Source organism: Periplaneta americana, chromosome 3, assembly GCF_040183065.1.
Source record: "Periplaneta americana isolate PAMFEO1 chromosome 3, P.americana_PAMFEO1_priV1, whole genome shotgun sequence".
Classification (NCBI taxonomy): domain Eukaryota; kingdom Metazoa; phylum Arthropoda; class Insecta; order Blattodea; family Blattidae; genus Periplaneta; species Periplaneta americana.
The window spans coordinates 205,964,199-205,992,092 of record NC_091119.1 but is presented as its reverse complement, the minus strand read 5'-3'; the positions used below and the strand labels follow the sequence as shown (position 1 = coordinate 205,992,092).

The following is a 27,894-nucleotide window of genomic DNA, read 5'->3' as shown; positions in this document are numbered from 1 at the left end:
ACGGATGGTAATGAAACAGTGCTTTCGGAATTCTGCATCGATTCATTCGTTCGAGATGACCCTTCCACTGAAGTTGATATTTGCTGATGAACTGCATAATGGGTTCTACTTGAAGTTCTTGCATTATGTCCTCATTTTTTAAATAGATTGGGTTATTTTACGACGCTGTATCAACATCTAGGTTATTTTAGCGTCTGAATGATATGAAGGTGATAATGCCGGTGAAATGAGTCCGGGGTCCAGCACCGAAAGTTACCCAGCATTTGCTCGTATTGGGTTGAGGGAAAACTCCTGAAAAAACCTCAACCAGGTAACTTGCCCCGACCGGGATTCGAACCCGGGCCACCTGGTTTCGCGGCCAGACGCGCTGACCGTTACTTCACAGATGTGGACCATTTCTTTTTATGATCCCAGCGAGTATATCCAGCTGTTCGTCTCATAAACCTCATCTCACTTGCTGTTATTCTACTGACATCTTTATTCTTCACAGTCCACGCTTCGCTACCATAGCTTAATACTGACTGTGCTAAGGTTTTATACAAGCCTATTCTTGTGTGTGAAGGTTTCATGATTGCTTTCAAGTCTCAACAGAAGCCTCTGACTCCAAGGTAATATTATGAAATTGTTAGTTCTGCAAAAATAACTTTAAAGTTAAGTGCAGACCTTTATAAAAATAAAATTTCCGTTGTATTGCAAACTGCTTCCACATCGATGGCAGTGAAGTCGTCACGTAGTTCAAAGTTCGATCAAACAGATGGCGCTAAGATCGAGAAATCAATATTTACACCCAGGTCGTTTTTTCGTTCTCCTGTATAATTACGAATTCCGAATTGACGTCCCTTTTCCTAGGGTGGGTCATTTTTTTCCCTTGAAAACACTAAATGACGAATCTATAAATGCCACAAAATTGCTAAGTGTAAAAATCAAAATTCTAAATTTCTTATTTCAAATTGTTAAAAATCACCACTTCTAATAATGTTCAAATTGTGTCATTCCCCTATAATTGACTCATATCAGTATACTAAATGTGAATAACATATATTCAATAGTTTAAGAAAAGTCGTTATGAAGAGATGCAGATTGCATGGAATCACTTTTGCGCTGTTAGGCACGGTGAAACCAGCGAATACGGATTATAAAGAATGGACACTGAGCGAATTTTCCTGTGTTTTGTTTCACTGTGCGCCAGCGTTTAGTTCCACTTTCAAGCGCTAGAGGTTAGTGTAATCGAGCATACGCTGAGATAATAATATTGAGAATACAGTTGAGACACAGGATCCAAACATCGCCTACCTTGTTGCATAATCCAGTAACGCTTTGCTTCAAATAAATTCAAGTTAACAGCTTTTCCTTAATTCTCAGTGACGAACTAGTTGTAATAATAATATTTTATATTTCAGATATAATAAATTATATTATAAAACAATATAATACATTATAAAATTAAGTATCGCATTCGTTTAATATTTGTATATCATTTAATATAGGTATATGGTTTTACTTCTCATAAGAGTTTTGTTTTTCCATTTTCAGTGCTATCAAATCATTACATATTTTAATTGTTGTTGGGGTCAACGTCTCAACTCTCATTATAAAGGAAATCAAGAGTCTAGACATTACAGTTAATGAAGGATTTATTATTTTATGGATCCAATTTATTTTATTTGAGTACATAATGTACCTAGATGTAGTAATTGTATGTGCTATATTTCCGCTGTGTCAACTGCTAGCTGGTGTGATGTCAGCGCCAACTCTAGGGAGAAAGCAGAATCTGACGCTTTAGCTGGCTTGAAGGTCATTGAAATCAGTCCGGCTACATCAAAGGTACCGACGCGAAGTGTCCATTCTTTATAATCCCTATTCGCTAGTGAAACCCTACATTTGGTCAATATTCCGAAATGTATTTCTTGTAGCTTCAGAAAATATATTCTTTATATTCCGTATAGCATGACAGTAAAAGGAAGGGAGTGCTCCTATGCAGTGAAATTAGTCAACGAAAGACGTGACAGTTTATATCAAGCTCAAGTAAATGATGTATCATCAGGCAAGACAAATAAATGCAAAATTCAACACTTCATTCTTGTAAAAGTGAGGGTCACAGCTGCATGTTTAGTTTGATGTTGAGCATTCTGCGTCGATATTCTGTGCAATAATCACCTGTGAAGAGAAACACACATTAATGAGCAATGATACATGCTATAACAGTAGTACCGCGTCGGAAGGTACGTAAACACATCACAAATTCTATAAGAAAACACTGATTCTGTCAAGAATGAAGACAAGAATTTAATAATAATAATAATAATAATAATAATAATAATAATAATAATAATGATAATAATAATAAAGATTTATTTTAACTGGCAGAGTGAAGGCCATTCGGCCTTCTCTTCCACTCAACCAGTATGATAGAAAATCACTACATTGCTATGAATATAACGTAATAAGTACAATAATATACAAAGCAATACAATACTACAATACAATATAATACATAATTAATATAATACAATGACAATTCTTTTCATCTTCATAAGAACAATAACAACAACAATAATAATAATAATAATAATAATAATAATAATAATAATAATAATAATAATAATAATAATAATAATAATAATTTAAAAAGGCATATGACTCGGTTAAAAGAGAAGTATTATATGATATTCTTATTGAATTTGGTATTCCCAAGAAACTAGTTCGATTAATTAAAATGTGTCTCAGTGAAACATACAGCAGAGTCCGTATAGGTCAGTTTCTATCTGATGCTTTTCCAATTCACTGCGGGGTAAAGCAGGGAGATGCACTATCACCTTTACTTTTTAACTTCGCTTTACAATATGCCATTAGGAAAGTTCAGGATAACAGGCAGGGTTTGGAATTGGGCGGGTTACATCAGCTGCTTGTCTATGCGGATGACGTGAATATGTTAGGAGAAAATCCACAAGCGATTAGGGAAAACACGGGAATTCTACTGGAAGCAAGTAAAGCGATCGGTTTGGAAGTAATCCCGCAAAGACAAAGTATATGATTATGTCTCATGACGAGAATATTGTACGAAATGGAAATATAAAAATTGGAGATTTATCCTTCGAAGAGGTGGAAAAATTCAAATATCTTGGAGCAACAGTAACAAATATAAATGACACTCGGGAGGGAATTAAACGCAGAATAAATATGGGAAATGCGTGTTATTATTCGGTTGAGAAGCTTTTATCATAGTCTGCTGTCAAAAAATCTGAAAGTTAGAATTTATAAAACAGTTATATTACCGGTTGTTCTTTATGGTTGTGAAACTTGGACTCTCACTCTGAGAGAGGAACATAGGTTAAGGGTGTTTGAGAATAAGGTTCTTAAGAAAATATTTGGGGCTAAGCGGGATGAAGTTACAGGAGAATGGAGAAAGTTACACAACGTAGAACTGCACGCATTGTATTCTTCACCTGACATAATTAGGAACATTAAATCCAGACGTTTGAGATGGGCAGGGCATGTAGCACGTATGGGCAAATCCAGAAATGCATATAGAGTGTTAGTTGGGAGACCGGAGGGAAAAAGACCTTTGGGGATGCCGAGACGTAGATGGGAGGATAATATTAAAATGGATTTGAGGGAGGTGGGATATGATGATAGAGACTGGATTAATCTTGCTCAGGATAGGGACCGATGGCGGGCTTATTTGAGGGCGGCAATAAACCTTCGGGTTCCTTAAAAGCCATTTGTAAGTAAGTAAGTAAATAATAGTAATAATAATAATAATAATAATAATAATAATAATAATAATAATAATGGTTTATTTTAACTGGCAGAGTTAAGGCCATTCGGCCTTCTCTTCCACTCAACCAGTATTATAGGAAATTACTACAATGCTGTGAATATATATATTTCCACTAATCTCAAAAAAAAATTATTTGCAGCTATGTACTTGTAAGAATTTCATAGTTAAAACAAAATTAATGGTTTTTCATGAACTTGTAAAAATTTCTATTGTTAGTAGGCCTACTTTTTGTCCCTTGTGGCAGCTCACGAATGGTGAGAAAATATATAAATTTAAGAATACAATACAATACAAAGCAACACAATACAATAATAAAACATAATTAATATAATACAATGACAATTCTTTTTATCTTCATAACAATAAAATTATTTATTTATTTATTTATTTATTTACTTATATTTAATGTGCTGTACAACAGCCAGAGGCCAATTACAGTTCAGCACAAACAATATAACAAAAACATTAGCAATAATTTACACTAAAAGTACAAAGAAATAATAATAATAATAATAATAATAATAATAATAATAATAGTAATAACAATAATAATAATAATCATACCTAAATTTAATTAAATTATTAAACTTGATCACAATTATAACTTCAATTTGACTGCGCCCTTAAGAAAACGTTTAGTCTTTTCTTGAAAGTGGTTATTGTCTGGCAGCCCCTAATCTTCTGAGGTAGAGACTTCCATTCACGGGGTATTGAGACAGTAAAAGAGGATGAATAATGCGATGTTCTGTGGGCAGGAATTGCTAGGATTTGACTCTCCTGTGACCTGGTGTTTAGATTGTGATTGGAGGATAAGTAGTTAAACCGGGAACGAAGATAATTTGGAGTAGAAGTGTGGTGAACTCGAAACAGAAGAGAGAGCGAATGAAGTGTTCTACGGTTACTAAGTTGCAGCCAGGATAAAGATTTGAACGAGGGTGTAATGTGGTCAAATTTGTGAGCATTGCTGATGAATCTGACACTCATATTGTGCACACGCTGCAGCTTGTTCGAAAGGTCAGTTGTCAAGTCTGTAAGTATTACGTCGCAACAGTCAAACAGTGGTAGTACGAGGGTTTGCACTAGAATTTGTTTTAAATCTGGCGGGAGAAAGTTTCTGAATGGGTTTAGAGAATGCATACTCTTTTAATAATATTTATAGCAACAACATTAATTATTTCTTACATCTTTAATGATACTCACTTTCACGCCTTAAGCTTTTTGGACAATTCTGAAAAAAAAAAATAGTTTACTGTTAACACGTTCTTGAAAATTCAGTCGTAGAAAACAATACGTTGTCAGATATATGTAATTCTCTAACTGTAATGATATTGAAAATTGATTTATTTTCTGATTGTTTTAAGTATAGATTTTATTCATCCTCTACTACGAATGGAATAATGATCTTAATTTCTCTAGTGAAATTATGAAATCTGGTATTAATATTGGTACATCTGAATCATTGAAAATGATGTTATAATATGTAGCATAGAACATGAAATTGATCCGTTGCGAAAAATAAAAAATATTACAAAAGTTATATATTGCACATCTTGTAGGTTTCAAATAATGTATTTACTTACTTCCTCAACGTCCACCAGAATGCACAATATGGCATAATAGAGCGCAGGGTTGCACTTGTACTTCTCGGGGTCTTTGGCCATCATACCTAAATCAGATATAAACGTTGTGATGATAATGCTACAACTGTGTTATTCAAGATGCAGATCACAGACGGACAATTGGATAATAAAGCTGTTAAAAAATTACAATGTAATTCAGTGAACAGCCTTCCATTCAGTAATTAAATCACTCAACAGCCAAACATTCAGTAATTCAATCACTCCACAGCCTTCCATTAAGTAATTCAACCACTCAACAGCCAACCATTCATTAATTCAACCACTCAACAGCCAACCATTCAGTAATTCAATCACTCAACAGCCGACCATTCAGTAATTCAATCACTCAACAGCCAACCATTCAGTAATTCAACCACTCAACAGCCAACCATTCATTAATTCAACCACTCAACAGCCAATCATTCAGTAATTCAATCTCTCAACAGCCAACCATTCAGTAATTCAATCACTCAACAGCCTTCCATTCAGTAATTCAATCACTGACCAGCCAACCATTTAGTAATTCAACCACTCAACAGCCAACCATTCAGTAATTCAATCACTCCACAGCCAACCATTCAGTAATTCAATCACTCAACAGCCAACCATTCATTAATTCAACCACTCAACAGCTAATCATTCAGTAATTCAATCACTCAACAGCCAACCATTCAGTAATTCAATCACTCAACAGCCAACCATTCAGTAATTCAATCACTCAACAGCCAACCATTCAGTAATTCAATCACTTAACAGCCAACCATTCAGTAATTCAATTACTCAACAGCCAACCATTCAGTAATTCAACCACTCAACAGCCAACCATTCATTAATTCAACTACTCAACAGCCAACCATTCAGTAATTCAATCACTCAACAGCCGACTATTCATTAATTCAACCACTCAACAGCCATCCATTCAGTAATTCAGTCACTCACCAGCCAACCATTCAGTAATTCAATCACTCAACAGCCAACCATTCAGTAATTCAACCACTCAACAGCCAACCATTCATTAATTCAACCACTCAACAGCCAATCATTCATTAATTCAACCACTCAACAGCCAACCATTCAGTAATCCAATCACTTAACAGCCAACCATTCAGTAATTCAATCACTCAACAGCCAACCATTCATTAATTCAACCACTCAACAGCCAACCATTCATTAATTCAACCACTCAACAGCCAACCATTCATTAATTCAACCACTCAACAGCCAACCATTCAGTAATTCAATCACTTGACAGCCAACCATTCAGTAATTCAATTACTCAACAGCCAACCATTCAGTAATTCAACCACTCAACAGCCAACCATTCATTAATTCAACCACTCAACAGCCTACCATTCAGTAATTCAATCACTCAACAGCCGACCATTCATTAATTCAACCACTCAACAGCCATCCATTCAGTAATTCAATCTCTCAACAGCCAACCATTCAGTAATTCAATCACTCAACGGCCAACCATTCAGTAATTCAACCACTCAACAGCCAACCATTCATTAATTCAACCACTCAACAGCCAATCATTCATTAATTCAACCACTCAACAGCCAACCATTCAGTAATTCAATCACTTAACAGACAACCATTCAGTAATCCAATCACTCAACAGCCAACCATTCATTAATTCAACCACTCAACAGCCAACCATTCATTAATTCAACCACTCAACAGCCAACCATTCACTAATTCAACCACTCAACAGCCAACCATTCAGTAATTCAATCACTTAACAGCCAACCATTCAGTAATTCAATTACTCAACAGCCAACCATTCAGTAATTCAACCACTCAACAGCCAACCATTCATTAATTCTACCACTCAACAGCCAACCATTCAGTAATTCAATCACTCAACAGCCGACCATTCATTAATTCAACCACTCAACAGCCATCCATTCAGTAATTCAATCACTCAACAGCCAACCATTCAGTAACTCAATCACTCAACAGCCAACCATTCAGTAATTCAACCACTCAACAGCCAACCATTCATTAATTCAACCACTCAACAGCCAACCATTCATTAATTCAACCACTCAACAGCCAACCATTCAGTAATTCAATCACTTAACAGCCAACCATTCAGTAATTCAATTACTCAACAGCCAACCATTCAGTAATTCAACCACTCAACAGCCAACCATTCATTAATTCAACCACTCAACAGCCAACCATTCAGTAATTCAATCACTCAACAGCCGACAATTCAGTAATTCAATCACTCAACACCCAACCATTCAGTAATTCAATCACTCAACAGCCAACCATTCAGTAATTCCATCACTCAACAGCCAACCATTCAGTAATTCAATCACTCAACAGCCAAACATTCAGTAATTCAACCACTCAACAGCCAACCATTCAGTAATTCAATCACTCAACAGCCAACCATTCAGTAATTCAATCACTCAACAGCCAATCATTCAGTAATTTAATCACTGACCAGCCAGCCATTCAGTAATTCAATCACTCAACAGCCTTCCATTCAGTAATTCAATCACTCAACAGCCAACCATTCAGTAATTCAATCACTGACCAGCCAACCATTCAGTAATTCAATCACTCAACAGCCAACCATTTAGTAATTCAATCACTGACCAGCCAACCATTTAGTAATTCAATCACTCAACAGCCAACCATTCAGTAATTCAATCACTCCACAGCCAACCATTCAGTAATTCAATCACTCAAAAGCTAACCATTCAGTAATTCAATCACTCAACAGCCAACCATTCAGTAATTCAATCAGTCAACAGCCAACCATTCAGTAATTAAATCATTCAACAGCCAACCATTCAGTAATTCAATCACTCAACAGCCAACCATTCAGTAATTCAATCAGTCAACAGCCAACCATTCAGTAATTCAATCACTCAACAGCCAACCATTCAGTAATTCAATCACTCAACAGCCAATCATTCAGTAATTTAATCACTGACCAGCCAGCCATTCAGTAATTCAATCACTCAACAGCCTTCCATTCAGTAATTCAATCACTCAACAGCCAACCATTCAGTAATTCAATCACTGACCAGCCAACCATTCAGTAATTCAATCACTCAACAGCCAACCATTTAGTAATTCAATCACTGACCAGCCAACCATTTAGTAATTCAATCACTCAACAGCCAACCATTCAGTAATTCAATCACTCCACAGCCAACCATTCAGTAATTCAATCACTCAAAAGCTAACCATTCAGTAATTCAATCACTCAACAGCCAACCATTCAGTAATTCAATCAGTCAACAGCCAACCATTCAGTAATTAAATCATTCAACAGCCAACCATTCAGTAATTCAATCACTCAACAGCCAACCATTCAGTAATTCAATCAGTCAACAGCCAACCATTCAGTAATTCAATCACTGACCAGCCAACCCTTCAGTAATTCAATCGGTCAACAGCCAACCATTCAGTAATTCAATCACTGACCAGCCAACCATTCAGTAATTCAATCACTCAACAGCCAACCATTCAGTAATTCAATCACTCAACAGCCAACCATTCAGTAATTCAATCACTCTACAGCCTTCCATTCAGTAATTCAATCACTCAACAGCCTTCCATTCAGTAATTCAATCACTCAACAGCCTTCCATTCAGTAATTCTATCATTCAACAGCCTTCCATTCAGTAATTCAATCACTGAACAGCCAACCATTCAGTAATTCAATCACTCAACAGCCAACCATTCAGTAATTCAATCACTCAACAGCCAACCATTCAGTAATTCAATCACTCAACATCCAACCATTCAGTAATTCAATCACTCACCAGCCAACCATTCAGTAATTCAATCACTCAACAGCCTTCCATTCAGTAATTCAATCACTCGACAGCCTTCCATTCAGTAATTCAATCACTCAACAGCCAACCATTCAGTAATTCAATCACTCAACAGCCAACCATTCAGTAATTCAATCACTCAACAGCCAACCATTCAGTAATTCAATCACTCAACAGCCAACCATTCAGCAATTCAATCACTCAACAGCCAACCATTCAGCAATTCAATCACTCAATAGCCAACCATTCAGTAATTCAATCACTCAACAGCCAACCATTCAGTAATTCAATCACTCAACAGCCAACCATTCAGTATTTCAATCGCTGAACAGCCAACCATTCAGCAATTAAGTCACTCAACAGCCAACCATTCAGTAATTCAATCACTCAACAGCCAACCATTCAGTAATTCAATCATTCAACAGCCAACCATTCAGTAATTCAATCACTCAACAACCAACCATTCTGTAATGTATAGTAATAGTCTTAGAATCATTAATTATTCAGCCATTAATATTTCTTTTTTTTTTTACTGAATGCTATATTTCTTCATATATTTATTAATTTCTTCATACAAATGTTCCTCAGTTTACCCCGTAAACAGTGAACACTGTCTCCATGTTGAACACTATAATGATTGTCACTTCTTTTCCGTTTCCTTTTCAGTGATATGTTATAGTCGTAGGCGATATTGAACTGCACACCAGCTGTCTTACCTCTGTCTCTGTCTTGTGTGATACACCTCATAATAATAATAAAAATTATAATAATTTTTTTACCTTTTGCAAGTTCATTAGCTCGTCCCGTGCAGGGCGGTGCAAGTGTTTGAACAGCGGCTTTGATAGTCTGCTCGGGGTATAAATCTTGAACTCCAGGAATGAATCCCTCGTCAACAATGTATCCCTCGCGGTCAGTCTGAAGTGATTAATTAAATTAATGCTAATTGTTATTACTTAGATTTGCTAGATCTTCCTGCTGTCAATATATTACGTCTTAGTTATTTTATTCTTGAAAACACATTTGAAAATAAATGTAATACATTTTCAAAGATAAATTGAACAACTGTTATTAAATAATAAAAATATATGAATTTTTAATATCCTTCTTTGTTTCGAAAATCAAGAAAATCCTATTTGAGGCTAGCCTACATTATAATTAAATGAAAAATTGAGTCTCGAATGTAACGGTAGAAATTAAATGATAATAATGAAGTAAAGAGTAAAATGGTCAGCGAGGTGTGTGAGTGAAGAAGATTACAGAGTTATAATGAAACACATATGGATGCAGAAAGGAGGAAAGAAAGAAGATATAAAGAGAAAGGAAGACGAAAAGAAAGAGAATTTCATTTTCATTGCTCTATCCAGACCGCATCCCTCGCAAGGCTTAACACTGGTGCACGTTGCAATATGGCGGTAGCATAACAGAGGCTTTGTAATTTGGTTTTTCATATTCCAGTTATGAATAGAATAAGAGGAAGTTGTGGCTGGACAACATCATTAGGGTCAGTTTTTTTAGATTATGCCATTTCCTCCGAACAAAACATTTTTTAAATAATATTACCCATTGTATTTATTAGGAAATATAAGAAAATAATTTCATTTCGTCATATGATAACACTTAAGGGTGTTCCTGAATCAGGAAATGTATAGTAAACTATTGAATTTGGGATGAGCAGGGTCCGTATGTGCTTATCTACTTAAAAATTATTAAATATTAAAATAATTGTCACATTTTATTAGTTTCAACGTTTTCGGCTTGAATAAGCCATCTTCAGAAAATTATGCCTGAGAATACATATGATTGGTACATGCGTGTTATGTAGTACAACGTGAAAAATGAGTTAATTATGAGCCTCTACCATAAACACTTGTGGACTGAAATTAATTAAAATATGGTTAAAACAAAAAGCTATATAAGCTGTGATCAAAAAAAATTAAAATGTTAAAATATAAAATGTTGTCATGAGTTGCAATTTGCTGAACCATCTGTGACAAACCTTATTTTAACATTTTAATATTTTATTGACCACAGCTTATATATATATATATATATATATATATATATATATATATATATATATATATATATATATATATATATAATTTTAACCATATTTTAATTAATTTCAGTCCACAACTGTTTATGGTAGAGGCTCAAATTAACTCATTGTTTACATTGTACTACATAACACGCATGTACCAATCATATGTATTCTCAGGCATAATTTTCTGAAGATGGATTATTCAAGCCGAAAACGTTCAAGCTAATACAATGTGACAAGTATTTTAATATTTAATAATTGTTAAGTAGATAAGCATAGACGGACCCTGCTCATCCCTAATTCAATGTATTAGCTTATGGGTCCTCACCATGTCTCTTAAATATAGTAAACTAGATTAATATATCAATGGCTCCGAACCAGACTGTTCCAAGTCCATTTTACTATTTTTTTTCAGCAGAGCTATTTTAAGCTCCTGACATTCAAAGCTTCATGAAACAATTTGGAATAGCTTCACAGCAACCTTATGGAGAGGAATATTTACAATTTTGTTCGATTCATATATGCAGACAAGAACTGGAACACAACGAAACACAGATTTCTTTGTTACAAAAAGTTGGACTTAGAACAGTCTGGACCTCAGCCATCGATATAATGAAGTATTATTTGTTTTCCTACTCCACTGAATAATAATCACTTTTTGAAAATATGCAAGTATTTGAACAGGATGACCTACCAAAAGTGTCAGTAGTGCGATTTTGGTGATTCTTTTTTTAAATATTATGGTTACCAACATTACAAATAATTTGAAAATTCTTTTGTACAAATATTAATCTATATTATCGCAATTAAATTAAGTTCAATTAGAGCAGCATTTTTGGATTAAGTGTAAATATTTTGTATATCTTCTCATGGACAAGCTCAGGACATGTTTAAAATTTCTTAAACTTTGTTGAATTAAGGTCGGCATTAAGGGGAGAGGACGGTATTTTTAGGTGAAAAATGGGTAAATTTAAAAAAATAAATTCTTCAAAATACTCTATGATATGTGTGGAATACCTTCTATAACATTTTGTGGGTGTTTGTGCCCTTATCGGATGTTGAGATGCCATTTTTAAACTTCCTGCGCTATGAATTTTTAAATCACACGCCCGCTTTTATCGGTTTCCAGTAACTTCATTTTTTTTTTGCTACGTTGCCAGACAAAAATCGAATAATTTCTGAACTATTAAAGATACATGCATTAAAATTTAGAACACACATTCTCTAGACTTTAGGAAACTTTTCTCTGTAACAGAAGTTTCCTAATTGAATTCACTTAAAAAATATGCCTGTCTGTTTGCAAGAAAGAAAATAAAAAAGTGTTATTAAATTTTAATTGTTTATTTTACAAATGTAAGGACTAATATCAAAATTCTGTTACAGCCAGTTTGTAGAGCATGCTTTTGCAAGTAAATTGTAACAAACTGTTTCCATTTATCTTTAAGAATGGCTAAGATATATCGGTGTTAGTAAAATCTTGCAATGGGGACTTTTTTTTTTCAGCTGTGGCCACCAAATACTTTTTTTTTCAAAATATTGGTTGAGTTTCTATAGAAATGAGCTCTCTACGTAAAACATATTAATATTTTACAAGAAATGGGGAAAAAAAAATAAAAAATACCCTCCTCTCCCCTTAAAATAAAGAGCACTTCTCTGTCAACAAAATTCAAATAATTCTGTTAATATAAAATCAAGGTATACTACAATCTTGTCGCTCAATCACGGTGTCTTTTCTTTCGGTAGGCCTACTGTGCAGATAGCAGGAGGTGAACTCCAGGCAGCCAGAAATGGTGAGTAGTTCACCTACAGTTGTGATTGATATTTGATGACCTAGCAGAATTCACTACAGTTTTGTGGTTCTCTCTAAATTATCACATTTCTTTGGAGTCTCCGTGACGCCTTCCTTCACCTGAGGCAGTAATAAAATTCTATTTACGCACACGTTTTGCCCGATTCGGATTGGTATAAGCATAGAAGGAAGGAAGTGTTCACACAGCGTTGTATCATCTCACCATGTTCTCCTTCTCCCCCAAGCATTGAAGGGAACACTGAAAAAAGAAGAAATATATGAATTAGTACGTCGTCATGTATTGAACAGATAGCTTGTGTGATCAATTAATCGTAGTATAGATTCTCACCATTACAAGATTATTAGAATACTGCAGGCATGTCAATTGATGCCCACAGGAGCAAGGGCGCGCTTTAGAGCCCAGGAGAGCCTGAGCGCTTTACAGCGGAAAGGAAAGAGACAGACGAAAGAAGTGGTATATGCCGCTTGGTCGAGCTATATTCAGTGATGGCCAGCACTGATTGAATAGATAAAGGGAAGAGAACTTATTAAAACTGTATCCATGTTAATTTCTTAGATTTGCCTGAGAAGTATAAGTGCATTATAAGAATGTAAGTTTAAATATTAATGCTCATTTTTCACAAGTTTGATTTTTTTATTCAAAAGAAATATTTTCTCGATCTTTCGTATAGAAAAGTGAAATTTTCAGATATAGGCCTGTTTATTTAGTAGCCTTACAGAATGTTTTCGTAAATCTAATATACCGTATATACGTATTACTGAAGATAGTGTATTGAAAATTTTGAAAATATCCGTATGGGAATTGTTTGTAAGGAAATGAATTAACAAAGCAACTACTGTTACATCATAAGCAAAAGATACGTGCCCATGTGTTGTAAAAATTTCAGCTCTATAGCTTCAGCACATTTCGAGAAAATAATTTAATATTCTGATGATAGGAAGTTGCTCACAAATATCACCTTAAAAGCATAATGCGATAAGGGTTTTGTTATGTAATATTAGTTACACTTAAAATAGATACAGTACCTAGGTAACTTTGCTTTGTACTGTAATATTGTTTTGATTTATTTATTGATTACTTTTGTAAGGCTAAAGATACCATCAATATAAATTCCAACTTATCATGTCATACTCAATCTCTTTCTTTGGAATAACACTTTCTTTATGAATGATGTGTTTCATCCACTTAATACAGTATAATATTATACTACTATGGAATCTAAGTGAATATTCCTTCTTAACTCTCTATTATGTTATTAAGATTTAAAACACAAGTGCAATATTAAGAAATCAGTGTTAGTACTTTTGTTTTACAGACAATATAGATAATATTAAACAGAAAGAAGCCATATAAAAATAAAGACATAAAATTTCACGTTCCGTTTGAAGTTTGTGCACCACTGTTTTCTTAATCCAACAGGTTGCTTATTCATATACACAACCCTTCCTCTTTCCATACTTAGCGCTTGATGCCGGCGCACGAAGTCAAGGTCAGAAAAATGTGCTTGCTTTGACATCACTGGAATATTGTATAAGATAAACACTATGCTGTTATACGTCATTGTAGCTCACAGGAGGCTAGCATTCAGAGCTTCAAAGATTCTAAGTTTTCAAATATTAACCCGGGAGAAGTCACTAATAGAGTTTCGTTCGGTGATCGCACACCTGGCATTTTGTCGAGAGTAGCTCAGCACTGGATGTTTCCTGTTATACCTTTTGAGGGGAATAAAATACCGAGTTGAAGTAAGAACACGTGATTTACTAATATTTGGTGTTTTTTTATGTATCTAGTTTTTTGGAAAAGAATGTCCATATCTGCTCCAACACTTTCCGGTCCTATTTATTTTCAACTGACTTTCGTACTACAAAGTTCATGTTTTTATTTCATTTTATTTATTTATTTATTTATTTATTTATTTATTTATTTATTTATTTATTTATTTATTTATTTATTTATTTATTTATTTATTTAACCTGGTAGAGATAAGGCTATCAGGCCTTCTCTTCCCCTCTACCAGGGGATTACAACTGCAAAATTAAGAATAAAATTACGATTATAATTACAATTAATATTAAATTTACAAATATAATAAAAATCAAAAAACTAAATGATTAACTGACTAATAAAAGCTAGACAGTTTATTGTAAAATTTAAGAAGAGAGAGTTTTTTTATTAACTAAGTAAAAATTAAACCTACTGTACGCAGTAAGAAAATGCTTAATAAGTTTGCTTTTGAACGCTACTAAATTCCGACAGTCTCTGATGTCACTGGGTAGGGTATTCCACAAGCGCGAGAGCGAGATTGTGTATGATGATGAATACGATGATGTCTTATGTGTTGGTATGGCTAGTATGCGGCTATTTTGCGTGCGTGTGAAGAGATTATGATATGATGACAGGTAACTGAAACGGGAGGCAAGGTAGGTAGGTGTAGAGGTGTGAAGGACTTAGAAAAGGAGAACAAGGGAATATAAATTTCTACGTTCGTTAAGCCGTAGCCAGTTTAGAGTTTGGAAGGATGGGATAATGTGAGGGAAATACTTGCATTCAAAGAAAGGTATAAATTTCGCATTATATTATTATTATTACTATTATTATTATTACTACTATTATTATTACTATTATTATTATTACTATTATTATTATTACTACTATTATTACTACTATTATTATTATTGTTATTATTATTATTATTATTATTATTATTATTATTATTATTATTATTATTATTATTATTATTATTGACGTATCGTTATACACAAAAACACGTTACGTAAATAAACAAATAGTAATTTCAGTCAATGTGGACGTGTAGAAATGTTATTTTCACTTACTATATGAATTTTAAAGCTCATTTTGTATTTATTTCATTATAGTCTACTCACCAAAGCACTACTCTCATCGTGCATATCTGAAACAGGAATAGCAAGAAGGATTTACTAAAATTAAAATAGAGGCAAACCCACATTCAGTAAAACAGATAGTCACAACTGTGCTGGGTTTGTAAAATAATCACAATCTATAATTAACTATTACACTTTTACTACGTCATACTAGTTTTGACCAATAAAACGGTACCAATCATGGCTGGTTATCGCACAATTTTATAGCTTCCGTAGCATTTGTTTAATTTTATCGCTTCCCTAGCATTTGTTTATTTTTATCACTACCTTAGCATTTGTTTCTTTGTTTGCCAACTTTTCAAAATGCAAATTTATTCTTTATGGTAATATAAAACATGCTTTGCGATCGTAATTTTTTTCCGCATTGATAGTCGACTGAAATTGGCGGCTCCATTCAAACATTTTGGTGAAGGCAACAGTAGTGAAATAGAAGTTTAGTAAGTCAATTAATATTTTATTGCATTAGAGCACTTTATTTCTTCTAATCTTTATATACTTTCTTCTAATTGTGCAATAGTCAATTAAATCCCACTCAAGTTTTGATTTTTTCTAGAAAAATCAAAATCTCTAGTGAGATTATTGTTGATAATTTTGTATAAAACAAAAAAAAAAAGAATAAAAGTATTTTTATTAGAGGTTATTAGAGTGATGATAATCTTTCTGAGCATTTCCTCATATATAAGTAGGTGAACCCTTTCCTATACGCAGTTAGGATGGAGAAACCGAACAAACTACTAAGATTTCAAATCATCCGTCCTCAAGTGAGGTTGACCACTGGGATCCGGAATTAACAAACATAAAAGATAAAGGAAATGAAACGAGCAAATACTGATTCGATTTGTACATTAAAACGAAAATTTACGTGCTAACATATAGATGATAGTGTAAAATTTGAAGAGAGGCCTTCAGAATTTCCATTACAATCTTCTGAACCTCATAAAAGGGAAATTTAAAGGATTTAAGTTTATACATATAAATTTTCGTAAAAAACCCCTCGCTCCAAATAGTAAGCCTGCAACATCCCAGTTGTAAAGCGAAATGCCATATTTTTCACTGAGGTATGGAAGACAAGGTTCATTGATTACGAAATTTACATTCTCTTCACACTTAACAAAACTGAATTCTGAACATATCGATAAGTGTGTGTGACTGCAACCTGTGTATATTTTTTATTTTATTTATTTATTTAACCTGGTAGAGATAAGGCCATCAGGCCTTCTCTTCCCCTCTACCAGGGGATTACAACTACAATATAAAGAATACAATTGCAATTATAATTACAATTAATATTGAATTTACAAATACAATAAAAATCAAAGTACTAAAAGAATTAACAGACTAATAAAAGCTAGACAGGTCATTGTAAAAATTAAGAAGAGAGAAAATTTTTTTTATTAACGAAATAAAAATTAAACCTATTCTACGCAGTAAGAAAATGCTTAAGAAGTTTGCTTTTGAACGCTACTAAATTCCGACAGTCTCTGATGTCACTGGGTAGGGTATTCCACAAGCGCGAGAGCGAGATTGTGTATGATGATGAATACGATGAAGTCTTATGTGTTGGTATGGCTAGTATGCGGCTATTTTCCGTGCGTGTGAAGAGATTATTTTTGTGTGAATTTACTTTGTTTATAGTGTTTTTTTCCTTTTTATTTCTGTTATTGTATTTGTATTTCTGGTGGTGTGGAAGAGAAGGCCTGATGGCCTTAACTACACCAGAATAAATAAATAAATATTTCAGTACTGCGTTATTTAATGAAATGGCTGGTTGAAAGAAAAGCTGTAAGATCGTGTAACATAGTTTAATAAATAATTTTGTTCTTTAATCTTTTAACATGGGGAGTGGTTCCTTTTAATATCAATTGACTGTCAGTGATTTTGCCAGTAGAACTAGGAAGTTTGAAGGCATTTTATTATGATTGATGCTTTGAAGCGTATTCATCAGGTTTGCCATCATACCGCATCTTTCGACATGATTTCTAAAAACATAATTGATGAATTGCAAATACATTCCTGTTATTTTAACTAAATGTAATCAACAATGGAAGGGAAGCAGAATAATACAGAAAATATCATACTGTAGGTATATAAACCGACATGATAACCTTAGATCCAACAATTCTTCTAGGATTTAATGGGAATGAACCATAATAAATCGAAATCCAGAATGTCGATAAGAATAGATGAAGAGCTGATAGCTATATGAAGTAGGACAGTACCTAAATAGGCCTCTAATTCATACATGCAATGATCTATTTCCAGATGTCTGAACAGGACTTATTATTCTATGCAGTCATTGATGCTGATAATAATGATATGTACAGGGAGATCATTTTATTTTTACTTACATTTTTAATATTAACCTGGATATACCTTTAGAGACCCAGAAACACAGTTTGCTACCCCCTTCCACGACTGGAGTTCGATGATACTGGCGTAAAACACAAAGAAATCACTTTACTAGGTATAGGAGGGAAGAAAATCGCGATTTTGAGTTCGATAATTTTCATTAGGTTTTTGTTTAATCAAAATACAGTACTATATTAAGAATAAGTGTTTTTACTCACGAACTGAGCTGTCCATGTGGACGTATTCATTATGCAGTGTATATTATACTGTCTACAGCACATTAGCGTACAATATAGAGAATGAAGTTAAATTGAAAAATAATCATAATATGGATATTTAAACAAATTTTTGAAAATGATGGCCGTTCATTTCGATACAGGATTCAGTTCTTTGTGCATATTATCGCACTATAGACTATTGCATCTAATTCCAATTGCCAGTTTCGTCCTTCGTACTAGTAACTCATGTTGAAATAATTCTGCACCTACTCTATAAAAGAGTACCTTACGTACTGTAAATTCAATCTTCATTTTTGCCCGACCCGCACAGATAAAATTACTCAGACATGCTATCTACTGTCCGTCCAAGTGGTTATGTCGCAGGATCGAAGAAAGGGGAGAAATCACGTGATAGTTAATTACTTAACGAGGTCCTTTTATTTAAGTTATTTTAAACAGTTGCATAATATTACGTAAACGTCCAATTCCTAACAGAAATTAATGTTTTCAGAAAAGAGCTAAGACAGCCCAGCTTTTACAGAGGGACGAGCAGAAGCAGGTGGGGGAAATCGGGATGCGACGTAGGCAAACGGACAGTACCTGTGCGAGAATATGATTCAATATTGAAAGCTCTTTTGTCACTGGAAAACGCGAACATATTTCTGGAACGTACTATACTCACTAACTCAGTGCCGTTTACTATATGCAGCCTTGGTTCAATGTGGAGGACAGTTGGAAGTTCATTAGTAGAAGGAGTGGGAGTGAAGTACATCCAAAGACTCAGGTGCAATAAAAATTGAAGTAAAAATAAAATTATAAAAGGTGAATAAACAGAAATGACATTTAGCAAGCTTGTATTGCATGTGACAGTTTTGTGTTACCTTGTATATGCTCTTCGTAACATTCCTGTAAAATTCTGTTTTGTTTCTCCGTTAATGACGTCATATGAGTTGCACAGCATGGCTGTTAAAGAGAAAGAGTCGATCTTACTAAAACATTACACTATATATTTCAATGTAATAAGTAGGGCTATGATTTTGATGACCTATAAATCATGAAAAAATGTCCTAAAAGCAATGCATTTATGACCTAAAAATCTTTAAAAAATGCCCTTAAAATGCCCTAAGAATTGGTCTTACATAATTGCCTTAGTAGGAAAAGAGGTTTTGTACTACTTAATATTTAGACTAGTAATTAAATTAAATTTTACATAATTTTTTCTAAGTAGTACACTTTAATTATTTTATTTGATGTAGTTTCCATGTATGATCGTTCACCTCTGCGTCGGCATGTGGACGTGAGGTCAGCAGTCGGCTGATCGGTCTTGGCCCTTCATGGGCTGTAGCACCATGGATTTACTTTACTTTTAGTTTCTGTGTAGTCTACCACAAGACCACTCTTATCCGGAATTAGCAGGTATAGAGGAGTCTATATTGAAGGGGCGGTTGGACTGATTCATTAGGTGGGATGTACTACGTTAAAATGGCAATATTTTTGTGTAGAAAAACGATTAATAGTACATTATGCAACGAGCCTATAATGATAGTAATTAAGACGCAAGTATGTTTATTTAAGAAACTCGCTTGCGCTCTTTTCATAATTTTCATACGAGCGTCTTAATTACCATTATAGGCAAGTTTCATATGATTTTTTATGCTCGACCATATATCTAACTTGAAATTATTCAAAATTAGGTCACGTTATGGTTATGTGCGAACTGACCTGAATTGTGAGATGTGCGCAGACGCGAAAGTATTGATTTTTTCCGAGGCCGAATGTCATTGACCTTGATAGAGAATAAGATGAACATTAGCCTGATATAACCTGGAAATTGATTTAGAATTGAAAAACGAGATGACAAATTGAATTTATTTGAATATTATTTACAATTAACGCTAATTATTATAGTAACAGAACATAACCTTCTGCGACAGTATTGGATTTCCAGCCTCCGTGACTTTTCGCTAATTGTCTTTCGATTGCATATCCGAGAATAATCGATACTTGCTGTTTTATAACGGTACAAAGGTGACTTGTCATTGGCTGAACACCTGAACTTTAATGAATAGGTGTATTTTAATGAGGTGCATTAAAGAGCTACTACCAGGTGAATAATTACTACATTTCGGTATGGTCGAGCATAAAATATTATACAAAATAATGGGTATTAATGGACAAAATATGTAAAGAAAATATAAAAGGAAATAGACATTATTTTACATTAATAATGGGGATTTATGGCCAAAATTAAATGAAAATGGCTAAAAAATGACCGAATAAAACAAAAGATGTTGATACAGGCAAAAAAATGCAAAAAAAATGCCCTTACAAATATGTCTTAAAACACTCAGTTTATCATATAACATATAAATACTATAGCAGCTATGTTTCTGGCTTACTAGAAAAAAGATGCAGTTTCATCAAAATCCTAGCCCTAGTTATTGGGTTAATGTATTTAACAGATGTTTCACTTCTTCGCTGTAATTCACACACTGTACTATAAGTTATATTTTTTTAGTATAGCGGATTGTTCATGTTTCGTATCCTCGGTTCACGCGTCGATAACTGTGCCCATTAAATATGGTGATAAATACGAAATAATTAAGAGATTGTGTTTAAGAAACGTAACAGATATGAAAATTCACCTTCAAAGTTATTCTGTTTTACTTACATGACATAAACTCATGGCATGGAAAGTATGTTTTGCAAAAATTTGATGTCTTAGAAAAGTATTATTGCATACACAATTAACTTCTTTAACCTAGAAACTTCAAGCACAATTTTCAATGTAAACAAATTCTATGTGAATTATATTAAATAATAATCCACAAACGATTAGGGAAAACACGGGAATTTTACTTGAAACAAGTAAAGTGATAGGTTTGGAAGTAAATCCCGAAAAGACTAAGTATATGATTATGTCTCGTGACGAGAATATTGTACGAAATGGAAATATAAAAATTGGAAATTTATCTTTTGAAGAGGTGGAAAAATTCAAATACCTGGGAGCAACAGTAACAAATATAAATGACACTCGGTAGGAAATTAAACACAGAATAAATATGGGAAATGCCTGTTATTATTTGGTTGAGAAGCTTTTATCATCCAGTCTGCTGTCAAAAAATGTGAAAGTTAGAATTTATAAAACAGTTATATTACTGGTTGTGCTTTATGGTTGTGAAACTTGGACTCTCACTTTGACAGAGGAACATAGGTTAAGGGTGTTTGAGAATAAGGTGCTTAGGAAAATATTTGGGACTAAGAGAGATGAAGTTACAGGAGAATGGAGAAAGTTACACAATACAGAACTGCACGCATTGTATTCTTCACCTGACATAATTAGGAACATTAAATCCAGACGTTTGAGATGGGCAGGGCATGTAGCACGTATGGGCGAATCCAGAAATGCATATAGAGTGTTAGTTGGGAGGCCGGAAGGAAAAAAAGACCTTTAGGGAGGCCGAGACGTAGATGGGAAGATAATATTAAAATGGATTTGAGGGAGGTGGGATATGATGATAGAGAATGGATTAATCTTGCTCAGGATAGGGACCAATGGCGGGCTTATGTGAGGGCGGCAATGAACCTCCGGGTTCCTTAAAAGCCATTTGTAAGTAAGTAAGTAAGTAATTGTCTTCAAAATATATTTTATACTTAATTGTTATGAATATGAAATTGTCTGCATTTGTGTCTCATGTATTCATATACCGGTACACGCATAATGTGACATTACACTTGAATGTATTTCATACCTCAGAAGTTCGTCTCGCTTCGCTAGTGTCTCTTTTAGCTCTCACTGATGAGACCTCGGGATGAGACTCCAAAATACCATTCCCGTTTTCGTACCCAGGTGGCACAAAGGAATCTGCACCGTCTCCGTTAACTGGACTTCGACTCCAGAGAGCTAGAACACGTTCAAGTTTAAATATGTTACCAGAATATGAAATAGTCCTGGGTTCAGGAACTCGCACCTTTAAGGGGCAACGGAGTTGGGTTATGAGTGAAAGTATTGATTTATTTTTTATTTGTCCAATATTTTATTTGATTTTCCTCTTTAAAATGGTGCATTATATATGACTCTATAATTAAATGAGTGTGCAGTGAGAAAGTTCAATATTCTAGAAGAAAAATGCCCATATATATACAGTATGTTTTATTTGATATTTATTTTTCCTAATTTTAGTTTTTGTATGCAAAATAATCTTCTATTCATTCTAGAAAGCTGAATAAACTATCACGATTTGAATGTTTTACATGTACAGAAAAAATGTTTTTAAATGTGTTAAATTATGGAGGTGTTACAAGAGGTGATATACTGAAAATCGTTAATAAAATATACAAATTGGGAAACAATTATTTCTCAGTAAGGTAATAAATTAAAGGAAACCTACTGTTTCAGCATAAAGTCACGTTATGTGTCCATAAGCTGTAAAATAATCAGCTGTCTACCTTCAACTGTTTTTGAGATAAAATTCCTTATGTAAGACATAATTTATCATTGTCAAGATAGGCATTTGCTTATCTCTTTAGTTTTGTAAGGTACAATGTACTATTTCTGTCTTTTAACGAACCACAATTTAAAACGTAGGGAATTAATGCACCTCAAGTTATGTACGGGTCACGTGTTTGAGTTGATTATTTCAAACTGTTAGGCAGAGACCTGCAATTCTATAACGTGATACAATCGTTTTTAAATACGAGATTATCTTAGTGGCACTATGTGATGATAAGGTACCATTGTAGTTTCATCAGCGAAAGATGAAATCCATGTTGAGCACAAAATGTATTCCAGTTGGCAAGGAAACACAACCAACAATGCTTTTATTTTTTGTTATTTTATTGGGTTATTTTACGACGCTGTATCAACATCTAGGTTATTTAGCGTCTGAATGATATGACGGTGATAATGCCGGTGAAATGAGTCGGGGTCCAGCACCGAAAGTTACCCAGCATTTGCTCCTATTGGGTTGAGGGAAAACCCCGGAAAAAATCTCAACCAGGTAACTTGCCCCGACCTGGATTCGAACCCGGGCCACCTGGTTTCGCGGCCAGACGCGCTGACCGTTACTCCACAGGTGTGGACCCAACAATGCTTGATGAGCACAATGTTAAATTTTGTTATTGTTCACATATGACCAAATGTTATATTCTAGGATAAAAAAGTCTTTCGTTGGTGTAACTTGCCAGTCTTCATAGGTAACAAATGTCTACATTCACTCTTATTCTGAGCTATAATTAGCACCATAATAGCGCATTTAAACCACAACACACTTAGCCTATAATGGATGCTTGAAAATGTCGATTCTGTAGTCTCACACAAGTGGAATATGCCGCAAATATATTTTTATTCACTCTCTCCACTTCACCGATTTGTTTTTATTTCTGACTGGATGTTATCTCGCAGATGATATATTAAACTCAGGAGAATAGTTTTCTCACACTTACGAATAGCAACTGCATAAAAAGATAAAACAGTTCAAGTTTTAAGTGATTTAACACTGAACTTACTTCAGCTTATATATTGACTACCTAACTTCAGTTTCTGAAAAGCATGCATATCAAGATAAAGTCACAAGCGTGTAATGTTCAATACATTTTTGTATTCCAGCATTATAATAGTACATTATGCAACGAGCCTATAATGGTAGTAATTAAGGCGCAAGCGAGTTTCATAATTTTCATACGAGCGCCTTAATAACCATTATAGTCAAGTTTCATACGACTTTTTATGCTCGACCATATTTCTAACTTGAAATTATTCATAAGTATTCATGTTATTCTTGTCTGACTGAGGAGCGGAACTGACATTGTGCAATACCTCGTAAATTGTGAGAAGTGCGCAGACGCGGAAGTATTGATTTTTTTCCGAGAAACAAATGTCTACATTGACCTTGATATAATCTAGAGAGTAAAGTAAACATTAATCTTGATATAACATTGAAATTTTATTAGACTTTGAAAAACGAGATGACAAATTGAATTTATTTGAATATTATTTACAATTAACGCTAATTATTAATCTAATCTCGCGCTAGTTGTCTTTCGATTGCATATCCGAGGATAATCGATACTTCCGCTTGCATATTGCCACAATGGTATTTTCTGATTGGTGGAACTCCTGAACTTTAATGAATAGGTGTATTTAATGAGGTCCATTAAAGGGCTGCTACCAGGTGTATAATTACTACATTTCAGCATGGTCGAGCATAAACAGTTTATATCGTTAGTGAAACTACATAATGTGTACCAGAGCCGTAAAATATTACCATGACAACTAAAATGTCATGTATTCTATCATGACGGCATAACTTGTACCATAGAGTTAATTTTATGAAACGATTTGCCGTGCTATAGTATTTAATACATCATTGTTGCCATAGAAACCTCATTCTTCATAGACCATGATATCAAACTATCTATCACCACAAATCTGATGTTATTTCATTATTAATGCTGTCGTACAGAAATAACATATGAAACACGTTTGTAATGCTATACGTACAGTTTTGCTTCGCTCCTTTCCTAAACAATTTATAAGTCGTGCAATAAAGTGTAACATTATAAATTTGTTTCATAATATAAGCTTATTATTATATCTTACATATGAATATCAACTTAGCCTACAAGATTAAGACACTGTGGTTATGTACAGAGTGTAATATTGCAATTTTATGCTTTTTTATTTGTTTATATAAATACATAGCTTTCTTTTGTAAATAATTATACAAAATATACAGGGTGATTCACGAGGATTTACAGTCCCTTACGGAGCTTAATTCCGAAGACATTCTAAGCAAAAGAATGTCATATAAACATTTTTCATAATCTCAATATTTTCAGAATTACAGTAATTTGAAGTTGTTTGTAGAATACCATTATTCTTGAGTAAAAAGGTAAAAGGTAAAGGTATCCCCGTAACATGCCATGAAGGCACTTGGGGGGCATGGAGGTAGAGCCCCATGCTTTCCACGACCTCGGCACTAGAATGAGGTGGTGTGGTCGGCACCACGCTCTGACCGCCATTTACCCCCGGGAAAGACCCGGTACTCAATTTTATAGGAGGCTGAGTGAACCTCGGGGCCGTTCTGAAAGTTTGGTAACGAGAAAAAATCCTGTCACCACCTGGGATCGAACCCCGGACCTTCCAGTCCGTAGCCAGCTGCTCTACCAACTGAGCTACCCGGCCGCCCATTATTCTTGAGTATTAAGGGTAAAAGAATATTGCAGATAAAGAATGAAATATTCAGGAGTATGATTTCTTTAATTAGTTAATATTCTGAAGATATGAATATATTGTGAATTCCACAGTTGCTTTATATAGAAACTACAAAATTACATTTTCTTACGCATTTGTTACAAATCACGCCACTCTTGTAAATTCTTTAAGACTGTACGTTAGGATGCATAATTAAACTGTAAAGAATCAAGTGCCTAAAGTCATATGTATGTTTTGTAACAATTTTTATGATAAGTGCGTAAGAATGATGTAAATTTTAGTTAAAATTTCAAAAACAAAATCTGTAGAAGCAATTACCAACACATTTTTAGCTTCAGAACACTAGCCAATTAAAGTAATGATACTTCTGAATAGTTCATTCTCTATTTGTAATTTTCTTTTCCCCTTAAAACTAAAGAAAAATGGCATTTTACAACAATTTCAAATTAGTGTAACTCGGAAATAAGCTCCGTAAGTGACCGTAAATTTTCGTGAATCACCCGCTATAATAATTTTCTGAGAATATTCAGTAAATGTGCTTATTCAAATCGTAGGGCAATAATGACCAACAGCATAATATAAGTTTAATTTTAAATTATTTTTTCGAAACCTATATTTTCCCAAGTTTTTAGTACACTTTGCAAACAGTCTATTTGAGTTAGCCTGTAAATTTCATAAGTATATCTTACAAAATGTACAATAATGCTATCTTACGAGGTTTATTGAAAAATAGCCTACTATAACTATTCTGAACTATATTTCATTATGACATAAATTATTAAAATATTGAAATATTATCCAGGATCATAATATATAAAGGAACCCTACTCTTTTTGGCAAAATGCCGTCTAGTACTTTTAAGGTTTATGTGATTTTCTTTCAACAATTACAGGAATGTTTTACAACGTCTAGGACACAATTTAAGAGTAGAAATAGAATATAATAAACAATAAAAAATCTTGTACTTGTTAGCATTAGTACCCAAGCTATGGAAAAGTAAAATGTAATTATATAATCACACTTTCGCGTAGCTTAGCAACTAACTCCATTTAAAGAAAAGCGATATATGTAAAGATTATTAATTTTGCGTCCTACAGAATTATCTGTTATGGTTATTATTGATTAATAACGGAGAAAAATTCGCTTCGGCGCCGGGTATCGAACCCATTACTTGTCTAACTGTAGGGTCCCGGTCGCACAAGTCAGTTACATGTAGGCTATGAGTGCGCTCCTTGTAGGATGACGTAATATAATGACGAACGTGGAGTAAGGTCACAAAGGAAAAAAACACTGGGAGGTCCTGGGTTCGTTCTCCGGCGCCGTAGCGAATTTTTATTCGTTATTAACCAAAAAAGCGATGTAGGTTATTCGTCTATTTTACCACAGTACCAAGAAAGAGAGAACATTTGTTAGTTAAACAGGTGTAAGATTCCCATAGAGATATAGTAGTATTAGGTTTAGGAAATTTATTTCGAATGATTAACTGTAAAAGAGTTGTAAACTACACAGTGCTGTGAACTGAGTAGCTAAGAATTCACATCGCAAAACATTCTTCCTTACGTGAACCCTGTTATCATGCATGTGATAATGTCTAAAATGAGTAGTAACATGTAAATTTTTATATATTTGACTAGAAATACTCTATAAATACTTTACTTACAGAGAAATGGATCTTGAAGTCCTTTAATCTGTGGTTCAAATATTAACACGAGAAGAATTACAAATGAATTGCATGAATTCATATTTAATGCTCCGCTAGAGTTCAGTAATCAGAGATATCCTCCTAAACTATCTTTATGTCACTGTGTCACCTAAGTTGTTGTCACAACTGCAAAGACTGATAGCAGTTACTAAACTGGTATGAAAATGACTGCACTTCAGACAAGAGGGGTATTTTTTGTCACATATCACATTTGCGTGCGTTCCACTACATGAATTCTGTTTACGTCAAGATCAACGGACCGGCAAACCATCGGCTGTTGGTCATTACATGACACTTTTCTGGCATTCCGCGTGATCCCTTTGTGTTCAGTACGGGAGGTGTGAGTAGGGTAATGCTGAAGTAACTGCATTACTCCATTTCGGTGACTAAAACGAACACTTGCAATATCTGAGTTCGGTCGGATACATAAATGAAGTGCTACTGCTAATCG

The 27,894-nt window shown here is 34.0% G+C and overlaps 1 protein-coding gene across 1 annotated transcript; it reads right to left on the bottom strand.

Moving 5' to 3' along the window:
• Nucleotides 1–808: 808 nt before the first annotated feature.
• On the bottom strand, nucleotides 809–27,592 carry LOC138696969 (uncharacterized). Its single transcript, XM_069822510.1, has 9 exons — nucleotides 27,402–27,592; nucleotides 22,278–22,429; nucleotides 19,407–19,488; nucleotides 15,941–15,966; nucleotides 13,257–13,292; nucleotides 9,983–10,118; nucleotides 5,362–5,447; nucleotides 4,982–5,009; nucleotides 809–2,157 (listed from the first exon to the last, which is right to left on the bottom strand). Exons 1-9 carry the CDS (start codon nucleotides 27,481–27,483, stop codon nucleotides 2,096–2,098), a joined length of 690 nt encoding a protein of 229 aa, XP_069678611.1. The 5' UTR covers nucleotides 27,484–27,592; the 3' UTR covers nucleotides 809–2,095.
• Between the last annotated feature and the right edge of the window lie 302 nt (nucleotides 27,593–27,894).